The sequence below is a fragment of the Anoplopoma fimbria genome, chromosome 18 (genome assembly GCF_027596085.1).
Source record: "Anoplopoma fimbria isolate UVic2021 breed Golden Eagle Sablefish chromosome 18, Afim_UVic_2022, whole genome shotgun sequence".
Lineage (NCBI taxonomy): Eukaryota > Metazoa > Chordata > Actinopteri > Perciformes > Anoplopomatidae > Anoplopoma > Anoplopoma fimbria.
The window spans coordinates 12823556-12840936 of NC_072466.1; the positions used below are offsets into that span (position 1 = coordinate 12823556).

The 17381-nt window shown below is 37.7% G+C and overlaps 1 protein-coding gene across 1 annotated transcript; it reads left to right on the forward strand.

The window, feature by feature from the left end:
• The first annotated feature begins 1249 nt into the window (after positions 1-1249).
• On the forward strand, positions 1250-15443 carry LOC129107083 (dynein regulatory complex subunit 5-like). Its single transcript, XM_054618449.1, has 14 exons — positions 1250-1498; positions 1732-1860; positions 2377-2825; positions 2955-3162; positions 3437-3499; positions 3672-3761; positions 3857-3964; positions 4122-4326; positions 6959-7090; positions 10643-10672; positions 11922-12035; positions 12128-12696; positions 13595-14044; positions 15273-15443. Exons 1-14 carry the CDS (start codon positions 1376-1378, stop codon positions 15441-15443), a joined length of 2841 nt encoding a protein of 946 aa, XP_054474424.1. The 5' UTR covers positions 1250-1375.
• Positions 15444-17381: the final 1938 nt, after the last annotated feature.

The window sequence follows — 17381 nt, forward strand, 5'->3', positions numbered from 1 at the left end:
ATGACTATCTCATAATTATGACTTAGCATCTCATAATTATGACTAACTATCTCATAATTATGACTAACTATCTCATAATTATGACTTAGCATCTCATAATTATGACTAACTATCTCATAATTATGACTAACTATCTCTTAATAATGACTTAGCATCTCATAATTATGACTAACTATCTCATAATTATGACTAACTATCTCTTAATGACTTAACATCTCATAATTATGACTAACTATCTCTTAATAATGACTTAGCATCTCATAATTATGACTAACTATCTCTTAATAATGACTTAGCATCTCATAATTATGACTAACTATCTCATAATTATGACTTAGCATCTCAAAATTATGACTTAACTATCTCATAATTATGACTAACTATCTCATAATTATGACTATCTCTTAATTATGACTTAGCATGTCAAAATTATGATTAACTATCTCATAATTATGACTTAGTATCTCATAATTATGAGATATTAAATGGGAAATTGGCTTTCATAAAGAAGAGAAACACTGCTGCAGGTGCAATCTTGTTTTCATCACCGTTTAAAGGAGTTTTATTACAGATTGGAGCTGTTAAAGCTAGTAGAGTAAAAAGTAAAATAATTCCCTAGACGTATAAAGTACGATCACATGGACACACAAGTTCAGTATTCATTCACAAGTAAGTGTACATATACTTTCTACCACTGTGTAACATTTAATTGCCATTGAAATATTGAAAAAATGATTTTGAAAGAAAAACGATATTCATTTTAATTTAGAAAATGTAACATTTGGAGCTAAATGGATTAAAATGACACAATAACAAAATGTATTTCTAGAACTAAACACTATTAAATATTGTTGGACAATTCAAAAACACCCTTTCTATTATGTTGTTATTATTTTTTGATTTTCTTTTTGCATTTTTCAAATAGGTTTTATTTTTTTTAAATCTTTATCATTCATTTCTCTATAAATGCTGAAATATATTTTGTTTTGAATAACTACATAAGTTTCAACAATACATCATGTTTTATATTTATTTTACAGATTTCTATTTTACATCTTCTGGTTCATTCCTGCATAGTCAATGTTAGGTCATTTAAAGACTTTATAAAGCATTTATTTATAGTCCTATTCTGAATGTGTCCTTATTGCAACAGGTTTGCTGTTCAAGTGTAATTTGCAAAATCATATTAATGATCAGTTAAAAAAAAAATCTACCTCATCTAACGCCTTTATTTTGAAAACAAACCAAGCGTCTTCCGGTTTCGTCCTGCTGCTCTCCATCTTGACGCAGTAGGACAACGTTAGCTAGCTATGTAGCAACAACACTGTTAGCGATGCGTTTCAGGTCTTGCTAGCCTCTGACAGAATGAGATAAGATGGAAACGGCAGCGACGGACTCGTCTGCGGCCGAGGAGGACGAGTGTTCAGACTCAGAGGTTTTATGTTTGATGAGAGTCGGAAGAAACTCAGACTGGCTTCGCTTGTCCGAAAACACTGAGGTGCAGTTTGCTAATGCTAGCTAGTTAGCCACATTTGCTTTATATTGACCCCAAAACTTGCTCAAGTTTGCAATTTAGCATATTAAATATATTCCTCATGCATTATTCTTTATTGTTTGTTTTTGTAGGAATGTCGTTATCGAAGTGTCCTTTATCTAAGGTTTCTGTTTTATTAAGCTGAAAGCTGCACAGTATATTGGAGATAACTAGATGTTTGTTTTGTGACTGTCCAGGTCACCATAGGACGTGGTCTGGATGTGACCCACCAGCTGTTGTCTCCAAGTTGTCCTCTGATGATCTCCAGACTGCACTGTACTATAAAGCAAAGGGACGATGGGAAGTGGACAGTGACAGACAAAAAAGTAATATTGCATTCTCTGTATATTCTTGATTTTGCCAAATATAAAGCGTTAACAAATACCCTACACGTGTTGATTATAACATGTGTAAAAAAAGAAGAAGAATACAAACAAAAATAAACAATAGAGACTAGAAAATTGAACAAAAGGACATTTATTTTGTGCATGTTGAGTCTGCAGACTAGTCTTTAAAATGTACCAATTTTAGTGCAAAACTTACAAAAAAAGACTGCAGTGTAAGCAGAAAAAACTTCACTCATAAGACACTATGTCAACACAGGATTTAATAAGAATCATCTTACAACAACACAGGATGATTTGAATTAAAGCACAGTCCAGTTAAACGCTACTGCAATTTAAATGATAAACATATAGTTTAATGAGTTAGTTCAACCTCTCTGTCAGTGTCTACCAAAAAGGTGACCCTAAAAAAGTTATATTATGTTCCTGATATTCTTTTCTTATGAATATGATATTAATTTGCAGCCGATAAAGAAATTATTGGTATTTTTCCCTCAGAGTCTGAACGGCGTGTGGGTGAATGGAAACCGCATACCTGCTGAAGAAGCCCATCAGCTGAGGCTCGGAGACTCCATACAACTCGGGGTTCCTGTGATTGGAACAGAAGTGGAGTTTGACTACATCTTCGTCCAGCGGCCCCTTAAAGACATTAAGCACTACTTGGCAAAGGGACATAAAGAAGGCGCTAAAGCAGCGCTCGTTTCCAAGAAGCCTAAGAGAAAGTTGAATGTGGAAGAAGTTGAGCCGTCTACCTCAAAGCCAAAGCTCTACCGCTGCTCTTCTGCAGACAAGTCCTTTGCAAAGCCCTGCCCTCTGTCACCAGTGAAACGGCAGCAGAGGCTATGTCACTCTCAGTTAGAGGAAACTGGAACCAGCAGACAAGTCCAGGAAGTAGACCGGCCCTCAGATGGCTCCAACACTCCCTTTGACCTGGACAACTTGCAGATGTATGTTTATGCCTCTCGTGTATTATCATTACATTTGCATATTTTTTTTTCTTCTGAAAAATGAATCTATTGCAGTCTTTTAAAAAATACAAAACAAAGGTTGTTAGAAAAATAAGCCTCCCTTTGCAGGTACAGCCAGAACATCCTGAGGTTGAGGGAGCAGGTGGATGACACCCAGAGGCAGGTGGCCTCTCTGGGGGGAGAGCCGCGGCAGGCTGACCCTCTCAGGGAGGAGCATGTCAGGGAGCTGCAGGTTCAGCTGGAGATGCTCAGAGCCAAGATGCACCGGATGGAGACGTTAGAGAAGTCTTTCAGTAGAACTAAGAGGCAGCTAGAGGTGAGAGGTTTTTCAGTAACTCTTTTCATACATGGAATATGCATCAACAACAAATGTAACTGTGCAGAATTAAAAGTAGTGTCTTTCTGTTCAACAATATAGCGGTTTACTTTTAAAATATTTGCATGTAAGAATCATGTTTGTTTATTATGTATATGTAAGCTATTAAACAGTAGTAACAGTAACACTGTTTTCTTTTTTTACTTTTTTTGTATGAATGACTACTAGAGGCTAAATACTCTATTTAATTAAATTATAACCTTAATGTTTTTAGGCACAGAAAACAAAGCAACAAGAGGAGCTTTTGAAAAAACAGTTGGAAGAGGCCTTGCAAGAGGTATGTAGCATAAAACTGGAGCATGTACAAGTACAAGAAACCAGACACATAATGTATAATGTCAAAATGTTACTTATATAAACATGTTAAAATGATGTCTTTTAGAGTGCTCTTGCAAGCAAAGAATCCACAAAAGTTGTTTAATTTGTCAAACTTTTTTCAACGTCCAAAGCAAAAGAAAGTAATAGAGGAACTAGCCCTTTCTCGGGAAGGCTTTGAAGAGATTCTCTTGGCCAAAAACAAAGAGCTGGAAGTTACAAAGGTATGAAAACATTCATATCCATTTAAGCATCCTTTTGTGCATTGTTCGGCATGGCATCAGCAAAGCTTTATTAATTAATTTAACATTTTTTGCAGGAGGAGAAAGAAAAGGCCAGGGCCCAAAAGGAAGAAGTAGTTACACAAGTGACTGAAGTTTTGGAGAACGAGCTTCAGTGCATCATTTGCTCCGAGCTTTTCATTGAAGTAGGATTAAGAGTTGATTTAACGTGATGTTGAAAATGAGCAGAACAGATACAAAAACTGAATACAGCAATTATGACACAGCAATGAAGCTATATGCAGTTGTCAGGCAAAAAAGTCAGTAATTAACTTTTTTTTTTAAAAACTGTTTTGTCTACAGGCAGTCATCCTGAACTGCGCTCACAGCTTCTGCAGTCACTGCATTAAGCAGTGGCGCAAAAAGAAAGACGAGTGTCCCATCTGCCGACAGGCCATCCAATCTCAGACTCGCTGTCTGGCCCTGGACAACTGCATCGACAGCATGGTGGAAAACCTCAGCCTGGACATGAAGTCGAGGCGTCAGACTCTCATCACCGAGAGGAAAGGTGAGAGGTGCGTTATCAGCAGTGGCATTAGCATGCACAGATAAAGCTGGAGTGCAGAACTTTTTAATCTCTTCTGGCGGTGAAATGAATTACGCAAACGCTGTCCACGCCAGTCTGCCTGCTGGTGAGCTCGCACCAGCAGGCAATCCGCATTGAATCCGCATTGAATTAACTTCTTCAGCAAGGGCTTGAATGTAATGGACGTTCATTTATATGTAAAAGTCCCACAAACTCCAGCTTTAATACAGTAAGAGAAGCAGCTTTTTATACTTCCTTTGTTTTAAAGAGAAACATGACGAGGTCAATAAAAAGCAAAAAGATGAGCAAGTCAGACGTAATAAGAACCAGTTTACTGTGTTTTTAAATATTACTCTCCAAATTTCTGCAGAAAAAATATGTAATAAAAACGGCTCAATTTTAGCGCCCGAGTTTGTGACTATGATGTCATCAGCTGATGTCGGTTGGAAACCTTGGAATGGGTTGGGGCTGTCGTACAGTGACAACAGGATTCCTTGAGAGGGAGACATAGATCATCTTCCTCACAGTAAAGACTGGAAATAATCCTGCTCTGATGTTGCCTCTTACATTAGTTTCTAAGGTCGCACATTGAGTATAACATTTAACTGATCACACCTCTTCATATTATGAACATTCTCATCTCAAAATACTCTTCCTTGCTTTGCAATTCTTATGTCTGAGGGAAGTATATCACATGAAATTGGACAGAATCTGTACCAGTTGGAAGTATTAGATACCTGACTAAACATATGCTTATATTTTGAAAAAAAAAATAAGGTTTTGTTATTCTAAAACACTAGAAAATTGCCTCAATTAGACAAGCACAGTTTCAACTTTGTACCATATGAATTAGATTTGAAATTCAATGTTGATATCAAAATAATGCTTTGCTTTGTTATTCAAATATGCTCTAATCACCATGCCCTAGTCCCAAACCGACAGCAGTGATCAGGACATTATGTTTCTAGGATTTTTTTTTTTTCACTGTGGTGAACTTCATGTTTATCTCCCTCAAATATCAGTTACAGAACACACATCAAACTACAGTATGTGACAACGGTGTAGCGTACTAAACATCAGGATCACACTCAAGGTTGACCCATATAGCATTAATATCTGACTGACAGTGTGCTTACTAGCAATGGTATGCAGTGCCACATTCATCAAATCAAATGACTGGAGAGCCTTGACATGTCTGGGTGAGCTCAGTGACTAATGTTCCTCTGGCCTTCGGCAGTAAACACTGTGGTGTCCTTGAGCAAAGTGCTCCACCCTCCGCTGGGGTGGTGAAGCTGCTCAGAGGCTCTAAAAGAAATGTGTTTTCCAAGGTGTTTGAAGAGTAAATTCACTCACTGCTCCAGCCGTTCTTGGCTTAATAGAATATGCTTGTTGGTGGAGTGGGTGGTCCAGAGTGTGGAGCACAGTGAGAATTTCAAACACAAGGTGGCAGTACAACGAGGCTCATTCATTCTCTGTTGTATGATCATTTATGAAACATGTGAAAGGACAGTTGAAATAAAATGTAATGCAGCATAAAAAGCTGTATTTAGCATTGAAATACTGCAACTATGCGTACTAGGTGAGATGGTTCTCAAATTGAGCTTGCTTTCCCTCGGGGAAAAAACGGTGGAAAAATTAAATATATGTGCACTTTGCGAATTTGATCAAAGTTATTGAACATAATCCAGAAGCACAGTGGATAAATTGAAGGTTATTAGGTTAGTTAACTTCCTTTCCATTGCAACGTTCACAGCCACATATAAAACATGATTCACAAATATGCATACAATAACATAAAATACAAACAACAAACCTAACGCCAATCTATATGCGAAGTTTTTAAAATATGTCACTGATTCAGCTGATAAGATACTGAGGGGAATATTTATTCTCTAAACAATAAGAGCATGACCCTCTTTCATCCTGAGCCTTGAACATGGAACTTTTAAAGAGTTCGGTTGCCTTGTCAGGTCTGGAAACTAAATGCTTGAGGGCTTCACTGACATTTTTCTTGGAAAGGGAAGAACACATTTTGTCTTCTCAAGCTGCAATATGATTTCAAGCAATGTTGTCCAATTGATCTCAGTCATGGTGCACATGACTCTCAAAACATTTTGACATTTGACATTTTGACTTAATGTTTGTTTAAGTAAATCACAAAGGCTTTGTGCGTTAGGGACATCACACATGTTCTCACCCTAGGATCAAAAAGTCCATGATATAGGTGATCTTCTGAATTCTAATTGTGTTGTCATCCGTAATGGAAAAAAAGTCCCCAACAAATAATCTATTTACGCCTGTGTGAGTAATGGTTGCTGAAAAGTGTCCAGCCTTTTTGAGAAGTGAAACTACATTTTTGTGACTGTCATTATGTCTTCAGTGGGGACAAAATGTGATTTGGGCTAGCAGCCACAGATGGGGAAGTGAAGTCAAGTATTCAGAGACAAACTGATGCATGGTTGGTTTTAATTCATGGATTATGTTGACGATAAGAAAACTCTAGAATAATGTTTCTTTACAGTCATCATGTAAAGGACTTAAAAGTGGTGCTTTCAAATGATTGCAAAGAGAATCTCTCACTGTTTTGTTGTTGTTGTTTTTTTTCTTCCAACAGCTGACTCCGCTCAGGTGATGGTGATCCACGATGACGACAGCAGCAGAAGCAGCCGGAGCAGCGACAGCGATGGCAGTATGGTGTCCATCGATAGTAGCCTGAGCTCTGTGGTCTCTTTGGAAACGGACAGTAGCATCCACTTGGACTCCAGTACGCCCTACAGTGGTTTCTCTGATGAAAGTGTGGATGAGTTTGAGGATTAGCCCCATTTTCTCCAGAGGGAAATGGACTTTTTTGGTGTTGATGTTTGCATATCCCTGGACTGTTCCCAGAAAGAACGCTATGTTTGGCCTCATCATGAGTCCATTAACCAGATTTTCTTTATGTAAAGTCATCAGTTGTCTTATTGTCATTATTTTCAACTAAAGGAATAAAGTTTTTCCTATGCACGTTTACAGTCACATGTGGACTTTGTCCAAGCATTGATCGAAGCCTGATTTCATAAGTTGTGGCTGTTGAAAGTATGACCTTTTATCAGAGAGATGGAGAACGGATGCTAGACAACAAACCTTTGCTGGGAGTGAAAGAATCATTCCAGTGCTTTCGTTTCAAGCCTTGCTAGCGGGGTCACTTTATAGATAACTATACCTGTCTGTGGGTCGGTCCACTACTTTGGTCCACACTGAATTTCCTAAGAAGGAGGGCCAAAGAAATTCTTAGTCGACTTAACACTCATACGATTTAGTCGACTAATGGATAAGTTGATTTTAATCAACGGATCTGTAAAACTGAGTTTCTCCCGAAAGAATAAAACAAAAGCACCACATTAAATCTGTGTTTACCAGAGATGTGCTCATAACTTCCTTGGAAAATAGGTCGTTCAGCTTGAAAATAGCATGATAACATAAGTTCCCTTGCAACTCTGTTGGCACACAACAGTGATGTGACTTTGAAAACAACTCAAGCAGACATGATTACGATAGACAAAATATCAGCAAACTACTAATAGCTTTATTGGACATTGTCAACTTTGCTTTTTCAGTTTGCATTTTAGTATGCTCTGAAAACTACCACTTCAGGAATACATCTTTTATAGTAAATTAACTAAAATATTCAATATTTTGCTGTGGTCCTTTGATTAATTATTTATGTGGATGAAGAGGTGGATTTCCCTTTATCTTTAAATCTAGGAACATTCTGCCAAATCTTTTTAAATTAGACCAACTGTGTAAGAAAAAAATTAATAATCATGTGACAATACTGTAATTCCATAAACATGGCCAAATTCTGAAACCACCAAAGAGGTCTACATTTTGTTCATGGTTGTTATTCAATGTTTCCTTCAGCGATGCTTTCTGTTCCTCCACATGCCCATCTGGGAGTTGCCTCGCCTGGCACGGGAGCTGTAGTGCTTTGCTGAAAGGCTCCTGGGCCGAACATTAATCCCTCCCTTTGGCAACACTCCAGAGTTTACCTCATATCACACCGGTACTCCTGACATACAAAAACAAGTGAATGCTTTCATCCTGTCGGATAATGTGATGAATGTTCAGTAACTTCTTTTTATGTTGAGTAAGCAGAAGCTGAGTTGTGAGCTTGTTTATCTTTTATTATTGTAAGTAAGGCTATTTTCTTCAGTCAATTAAGTTTCATGTAAAATAAAACTTCAACAACATAACACATTTAGGTCATGAGTAGTGAACTCATTCACTACTGGAATGAGTTCCAAGTGTAAAAATAGATTTTACATCTTCAACAGAAACTTCATTTTGTAAAATCCTTCTGTGTTTTGGTAACTTCATACATGCTGTGTTGCCTAGCAACTAATGCAACAGCTCCTTGGGCTCAGAGAGCAAATGGAAGTGCGATGGCAAGGTGAAGCCCTCGGTCCTCCCACTGTAGATAAATGTTGCTGCGTTTGTCTGTAAATTCTCTGCTGTTGCTTCTGTGAGGCAGCAACAGTCAGAGGACTATGAGCTTTTATTGTGCCATTAATAATCCCTACATATATTCAATACTCAATATGAAATACCCTGCACTCTCTAAGATGTATGAGACAATATCCTGCTGCACTATCAGGTTATTTAACAGCACTCTATTAAGGAGTACTCTACTGTCATACGTGAACATGTAAATATCCAAACAAGTTTAATTCCCTAATAATGGCGTAGAATAATTATGTAATTTGGTGCTATGGAAAAAGTCAAAGTTCTGACAAAGCAAGAGTTTAGTTAGTTGTGTTTATATCTCTCTATCAGGAGATATTACAAGTTGTCACAGTAGTTAAAGTGCAGTGTAAAAATTAAATGAATGATGGCTAAATTCCAATTAGCTGCTTTGGTTTTATGGTCCCTGTACGTCCTTCCTACTGGCTCACTGTCACACTGTCAATGGCTTGTTGGGAATAGAATGGAGCCGTTGATTATGTTTTTACTAACCCGTGTTTTTCCTGCCATGATAAGTCAAAATGTCTGCTGTCAAAAAAGGCTTTTTAATTTGAAAGAGCTGCTCGTCTTAACCTCACCTGGCTACTGTGTACTTACCTTTTGGAATTTACTGCAGCCAATAAACTGCAGTTAATTCCTGTAACAGACTTTAAAGTTATAACTATTGATGTTTTTTTATGATAGTTTTTCAGGGACACCCCACACTGACTCTACCCAGAGTGCACTGGAACAGCAGCTCACTCAGAGGGAGTTTGCCTCCTGTGCTGTGGATGGCTAATGTCACGCCAATCCATTAAAGCCAGAGTACCAGGGAAGCGTCTGTCTGTCAGGCTGTATTACGTGAGGACGACAGTGATGGACCGCCTCGGGGGCTACAGTTGGAGTCTCTCCGTCCAACCCTCCATCCGACTCTTGGAGCAACCTTTTGATGTCAGCAACATCCATTTCTCTCTCTCTCTGCCCTCCACATGGGAAACACACTCAGTTATTGCTGCATCATCTACCTGCCTCCATGCTTGTGTGGTCATGTGAAAATGTTTCACAATTACGCAATTGATGAAAGTATATTGAGCTTAGAAAGGATAAGTTGATAGACAAATATATATATACATATATTATATATTTTCCAGCAAAAACATGCCAAAAAGTCACTGGATCCAGCTAATTAAGTATGCAGAATTGATGCTTTTCTTTGTCATTTTATAGTAAACTAAATATCTTTGGAGTTTTTTTAAATGGTTGTAAAAATCTAGAATATAATCTAAACAATAATTGATAATAAAAATGTGCGTTAGTTACAGCCCTAACAAAACATTACATCAATATAGTCTCAATATGATCATCTAAGTACATCCTCCTACATCCAGACAATGTTCTTTTAGAAACCTTTTGTGGGGCATCTTCCACTGAAGCACTTACAAATCTACGTTATGTAGCTAAATAGATAATGTGTTTTTTTAATATACATGCATGTCCTACTGCCCCGTCTTGACTTGTGTTCTATGTAATTTTGTCCGTTATCTTATAGGGACCCACTGAATTTACATGCATACAATAACAACATATTTGGTTGGGCATAGAAATAACATATTTACTGGACAACTCCCTTATTTTCTGTGTTATTTAATAACAGTCAGGATTCTCTTAAGGTGCTATTTACTGATTTCTACTCTCCTACGTTGTAGTTGTGCACCTGCTTTGTGTTGTTGTTGTTGTTGTTGTTGTTGTTGTTGTTGGTAAGAAAGATGGATTCACTCCAATATGCTCTTATCCAAAAGGCCTATGGTCCATATCCGAGGTCCATCTGCCAGCTTTTTAGAATCCAAATGTTCCTCACAGCATGATCAGGCCAAAATACTGCAGCCTTTCCAGCACACAGCCTCCTGCAACACTGATTCCACATAGACCTAAAAACACACTCACTCAGTACTCATATCAATGTTCTCATTTAGTCCAACTGTTAGAATATTACTGTAAGTGAGTACTTGTTAGGTAGTATAATCATACTTTTGTGGTCTTCCCAAAGCCGCTCTGTTTTAAGCCTGCATTTAATAGTGAATAGATACCATTCATTTAAAGTAGTTTGGGATCCCTGAATAATATATTTAATTGGTATATGGAAAATATTGAAGAACATATTTTTTCTCATTTATAGTGCCTTTAGGGAAGTTACTATGTGGCTATGCCAGACAGTATGCAACTTTCCTCACATTAATTTTTGTACAACAATATATAAATATTATTGAATGATATGATTATAACTTTCAAATAGATAGCACATTACATTCACTATTGTATCATGTGTCAGTGGGGTCAAGCCTCGAGTTGCATTCCATGAATGTCGGAAATTCCGAGTTCTGACAGTAAAATATATACAGAGGTAGTGTTGACTCACAATTTCGACAAGGAAACTCACTATTTATCCCAAAGTTGTGTTTTCACAAGGCCCGTTAATTGATGTCCTCTTAACGTAAATGCCAAAAAGCTATAGCTAGTTACGGCATGTTTATAGAGGTTAACCGCCTTTGCCGTAAGATAGCTTCAAGGCTGTGTGTTCAATATTTCCGAGGTTCCAAAAAGGAGACTTAGAGCGTTCTGTTACCAAGGAGACGCTTGAAGCCCAGACCAGCGCACTACAGGTAGACGTTTGTTGTTTGATCGGCTTAAATTGAGTTGTGCTTACATAACTAAATGTTATCAAACAAACAAAACGTTTACAAATATATTCCATGTTAGCAGTTGTAGTAAGCTGGTCGCAGTTTAGCTTACGTTAACTTTTGTGTGAAGGGACTGCTAACTTTAGAAACAGTTTAACTTTTAGCTAGCTAGCTAGCAACATAATGTGGCAGCATGGACATTAAAGCTAGAGTCTAGTTACAATACATTCTGGTGTTAAATGTCATTCAACAAACTAACATCCCATAATAAACACCAGAAAACAGTCAAGAGTCTAACTACAATTGTTAGGATGTGCAACTTTTAATGTGTCATTTAATTTTACTTGTTTTTAACCAGAGACCAGACAGTGTACAAAAACATTGCAACAATGTCCAGGTCCTCTTATCCTGGAGCCGCAGCTGAAGACCTCAGGAGGTTAAGGAGGATCATTGCTGAAGATCCAGACTGGTCCCTGACTATAGTGCCTGGTTTATCAAACCTCTGTCTGCAAAGCATTGTGAGGAACTTTGAGGGTATGCTCTTGTTTTTACTATCATTGTCCTACAAACTTTTATTCACTTACTTATAATATAAATGGATCTTTATGCAAACTTCCCTGTTACAGAAAAGCCCATATTTGAAGACCTTTCACCTATCCACAAAGACTTTGTGCAGGAGAGACTGTCTACGTCCCTGCCTCTGCACGTGACAGCCAACTTGATCAGCGATGGCGTCTATTGGAAGCGGTGCTGCGAGCAGCGGTGGGACATCTGTGACCTCACTGACTATGGCAACAGCTGGAAACGAATGTTCCTAGAGAGGCACATGGAGAACATTATTGAGCTTTTTATCCCAGATGTAACACAGTCGAAGACAGTTCTAGAGATGGTACCTCTTTGTAGGAACTATGTCAAGAGACTTGACATCTCCCAACTCCTGCCGCCTATCAAGGAGCCCCAGAAGGAGGAGGAGGAATATGGTTCAGAGTTGGCAAGTGACAATGAGTATGACGGACCGTCTATGGACCACTTTGACTTTAACATCCTGCTGAACAAGTTGACACAACTAGAAGAGCTCCATTTAGTGTACAGGGTCAAACAATGTGGTATGAACTTTGAATGGAAGATGTTTGAGATGACCGACAGAGATTGTGAGTCCCTCGCCAAGGCCCTTGTGTCCTGCAAGACTTTGAAGGTGAATATTGATTGCTCCTCTCTGGGTTTTTTTTGTTTGTTCTCCTTGCAACATACAGAGCCTGACTCTCTGGAACATGTTTGTTTGCTGTAATTCAGCACTTCTGACTCTCATGCCAGTTACAAAGAATCGACAGACATTTCACTGTCCCTAATGTCATGAAACAGGAAAATTGTTGTTGGCACTACCCAAGCATTCGATTCATGCTCTATTTACATCAAAGACAAGACAGCATAGCCTCTGGCTGCAACCTAAATAAGTCACTCTTTGACACAAAAGTTTTGTCACATTAGTTTACGACTGCACGAGAACATGGAATATATCTGTTACTGATTTCTGTGCATGTTATAGGAACGGTCTAAGAGATTATTGAAGTTGTTATTAGGGCTGCAGCTACTGAGTGTTTATTCTGTTGATTTTATTTTCACTTAATATATTTCAGAAAATAAAGAAAAATACCACCCTAACTTCCCAGGTGACTATTCGGATTGCTTGCGTGTCCGATCAACAGTCCAAAACCCCAAAATATTAAGCATACAATAATGAAACATTAAAAGCAGCAAATCCCCGCATTTGAGCAGCTTATCACAAATGTTGTGTGATACATGACTTTCAAGACAACACAATTATCAAAATTGTTGACAATTCATAATCAAATGACTAATTGATCAATCAACAAATTTTAGTGATTTTTCTTTGACACACTTAATTTTACCATTATATAAAGCATAGTCCCTCAATGATCTGTCATGCTGCTACGTAGGAAGCATTTTTGACATGTGGCAAGTTCATACTGTCAAAAATAATGGGCAGTTGTTTTCAAGTCCCCTAAGTGATTAGTTTTTTGTGCTATTCGCAACATTATCTTGTTAATCTTCATAATATTTTGCTTTTACAGCTTCTGAGGCTCCATCAAAGCCACATTGAGGATAAAAAATGCCGGCTGCTTGTGAAATACCTTTTGGACCACCCGTCCCTGAGGGAGCTCGACTTCTCTCACAACGTGATCGGAGACAAAGGAGCCAGAGCCATTGGCAAACTGCTCACTAGAAATAAACTGGAGACCCTGAACATGTGTGACAACAATATCAGAGGCCCGGGAGCTAAAGCTATAGCTCATGCCTTGTCCATGAACTCCACCCTTTTGTCACTCAACCTGCGTCTCAACTGTTTGACGGATGAGGGGGGGCAGGCTATTAGTAAGGCCTTGCTGAACAACAACACCCTGGTTCACCTGCACCTGGGAGGCAATGAGTTAACAGGGCCCACTGCCATCGCTCTGTCTAAGGTTCTAGTTCAGAATAACACCCTGAAGAGCATCAATCTCTCCTGCAACAACCTAGGCGTGGTGAGTAAGTTGCTATTTCTAGATCCTTACCAACAGTGGGGCATTAAATATAATGTATTACCTTATGGTGGTGCCAGAGAAATGGCCAGATTGTCAGTGATATCAAAAGGATTCTAACTGTAAAATGGCAATTCTAGAAAATTGGTGACTCAGCTTATCAAGCTTACTTTTGTGGCTAGTAAAACATGTATTTTGTTTAACTTCATCTGCAATTCACCAAAGTTATTAGACTTTAAACTCTGGACGTCATGTGCGTGCCTAATGTCATGGCATTGATCATTTAAATAATTTTAAAGCAGAAATAACAAAACCTAACTGATTATATCTTCTAAAATATAGTTTGAAAATGTTTTGATAATGTTATTATGATAAACGTAATGTTTTTGTTGGGTTTTGGGCCCTCGATCGGACAAAAAATGCTGTTTAAATATGTCAACTTGGGCTCTCTATTTTCACTGTCAGATTAATCAACAATGAAAAGATTCCTACATCCAATAGTTGTCAAGATACAGTATGGATAAATAAATGTCAATTTTTCCTAATCGGAAGCAAATGAAATATCTGAACAAAAACATTGCAAGTTGTCCTTTAAAATGTGTTTCTTTGATTATAATAATTTGCATAGCCAGTGGTTCTTTTGGATCAGTGGGGGCACTTTGAAACACTGGGTTATTTTGAAACACTAGAATTTCCTCCCAAAGCATGCTAGTGACTGAATAGACATAGTACTGTGACGTAACAGACAGAATAGCTTGACAGTATAAGGCGTTTCAATTATTCATAGATATGTGTGGAAAACATGCAATAATGGAAAGCTAAGTAAGTTTTGTTTCCCCGTGAGAGGTAGATCACATTATCCCCTTCTCATGCTCCCTCTCACCGTAAAGTATATATCTGACTGGAAAAAATTTCTGCTATGTGGGTGATCAAAAATCACCCACATAGCAGAAATGCAATCTGTGACCTTGGTCTACTGCTCACAAAAATAGAAATGCCTTTTTCAGACATAACAATAAGACATAGATAACACTCACAATAAGCAGTTATAAATATGTGGGCTTTTTCAGACAGCTAGTTGCCCAGGGGGGATTTTTCAAGGTTATCAAGACTGTCATCAGACCTTTTCAGAACAGCATCCTTTGATGTGTTCAACATGGACATGCATCACTACCAAATGTGTTGTTTTCTTAATATCTCTCCCTATCCCTGTGTGTGTTTGTTTGTGCAGGATGGAGGTAGAGCTCTGGAGGAGGCCATGTCTCACAACACCAGCGTGACAGAATGTGATATCCGTCTGACAGAGGTTGACGAGCAGACCGTTTCCATCATCAACCAGGTGGTTTGGACCAATCAGAGTTTAGAACAAAAGAGACATGCTCGGGAGCGCAAGACCAAGTGAACATAAACAGCTTTTTTAAATACAAACTCATCTTTATTTGTCACTGATTCCTGCTTTACCCTATTCATTTAGCCACAGAGCATGGCCATCCTGATTTTTTTAAATAATACAGTGTATAGTCCTAATATTCAGGACAGCTTTTAATTTTTATGCTCATTTTAAAATTTTAATGTGAATATTTCTGATGTCAACAGATAATTGGTACAATGAAAATAATATGATCGTCTCGTCCCATGTTGCAGCCCATAGATTAACTATAACTTTAAACAACGTGTGTAGAAATACAAGCACAAAAACAAAGACCTCTCCAGTTTACAATACGTGAACAACACAAAGAAATATTTGACACATATTTCAGTGAGCATTTCAATTTATTGAGGAGTCTTTTTTTTTCATATTGATACACAGATTTGGTTTTAAGTCCTTATGTAACATTAAGGCAACGTTGTGGTGGTGTTGGAATACATACAGATTAGTGTTTTTTTTTTTTACTATATCTACGGTATTCTTAATATTATTGTAACACCTTTGCAAGGTAGCAAAAAAACACCTCTTTACTTGCAAAATCACTAGTTGTTTCCTATAATCGTATGAAGAGAGGCAAAGCTACTCTGTAAATTGATGGTGGACTAGCACATAGATCAATCTACATATGATAGAATACTGATATTATTTAGATCAGTATTCATTATCAATACTCACCCATTCATTTTGTGTGTGCACCTGACCCTAAATCAGTCAAATCCTCCTGACATTTTCAGTTAAATAAGGGTGTACCAAATATATGTAAAAATGGGTTTAAGGGAAACAAACATCATTCAAAATAGTATATAAGAAGCAGAATAAAGATGCTGTTGGCTGTGTTGCCTAAAAACCTTTTACAGAGGATTGTATTGCCATTTGTGACTCAACAAAATCACCATTTACCATCTGCACATCAAAAATATCACTGCTTCAGATTACCTAAATGCGCACGACACATTCAGCTAAGCACAAGATCCACACTGACAGTCATTCTAACCTCTCGTCTCTACTTTATTTACAGTACAAATCCTTCCTGCCCTACAGTCTTTAAAATCCTAAAACTCATTTAAATATAAAAAGACAAACTCCAGAGCATTCTTGAGTGAAAGAGTACATATCAAAACTACCTAAACTACCTAATACACATGATAAAGGGTTCAGTGCTTTGTGTGACAAAAGAGGGAAAATGTCTAGTTATGAACCTTCCAGAGAGATTTATAACTGTTTTGAATGTCACTGTTATGTAAACATTGCACCGGTAAACAGATTTTATATTCTTACACGTGACTTTGTATGGATCACAGTGAAGTTATCTGAGACGCTTATTGGCCGATCATGAATGAGAGAATGTGATGATGAATTTAGTATAAAACAGTGACTTAAATCCCAAATCATATAAATATATTTGACATCCCTTGTGGAGTTTGCATGCTCTTCCTTGTGGTTTCTTTATGCTTACATTTTACCCAACAGTTCATGGACATTACATTATTTTTTGCCTTCTGATAAATGCATGCTGGGGAATGATCCAGCTCTTTATGAGAAACCTAATCGAGTAATGAGTTCATTTCAATCCCTGTGTGTCATTTGGTTTCCCACTAAAATGCTATTCATGTTGCTCAAGAGGGTTGCGTAGTTCGCCATCCATTAACCATTAAAGGGAGAGTTTGACATTTTTGAGAAATACTCTTATTTGTTTTTGTTTTAAATGAGAGTTAGATGAGAAGCTCAATACCACTGTCATCTGTCTGCTGAGGCTAATACAGCCAACGACCTGCGTAAAATAACAAAATGTCTCCAGTCTTTGTGCTAAGCTGAGCTAACCCGCTGATAAGTGTATTTCCCAAAATGTATGTATGTATATATATATATATATATATATATATATATATATATGGTTGTGCAACATTTGAG

Bases quoted from the DNA above. Each gene is read 5' to 3' on its own strand.
- LOC129107083 (XM_054618449.1), top strand. From the start codon at position 1,376: ATGGAAACGGCAGCGACGGACTCGTCTGCGGCCGAGGAGGACGAGTGT. The intron at 1,861-2,376 runs GTAATATTGCAT...TTTTTCCCTCAG, and splicing joins GGACAGTGACAGACAAAAAA to AGTCTGAACGGCGTGTGGGT. The intron at 12,697-13,594 runs GTGAATATTGAT...TTGCTTTTACAG, and splicing joins TGTCCTGCAAGACTTTGAAG to CTTCTGAGGCTCCATCAAAG.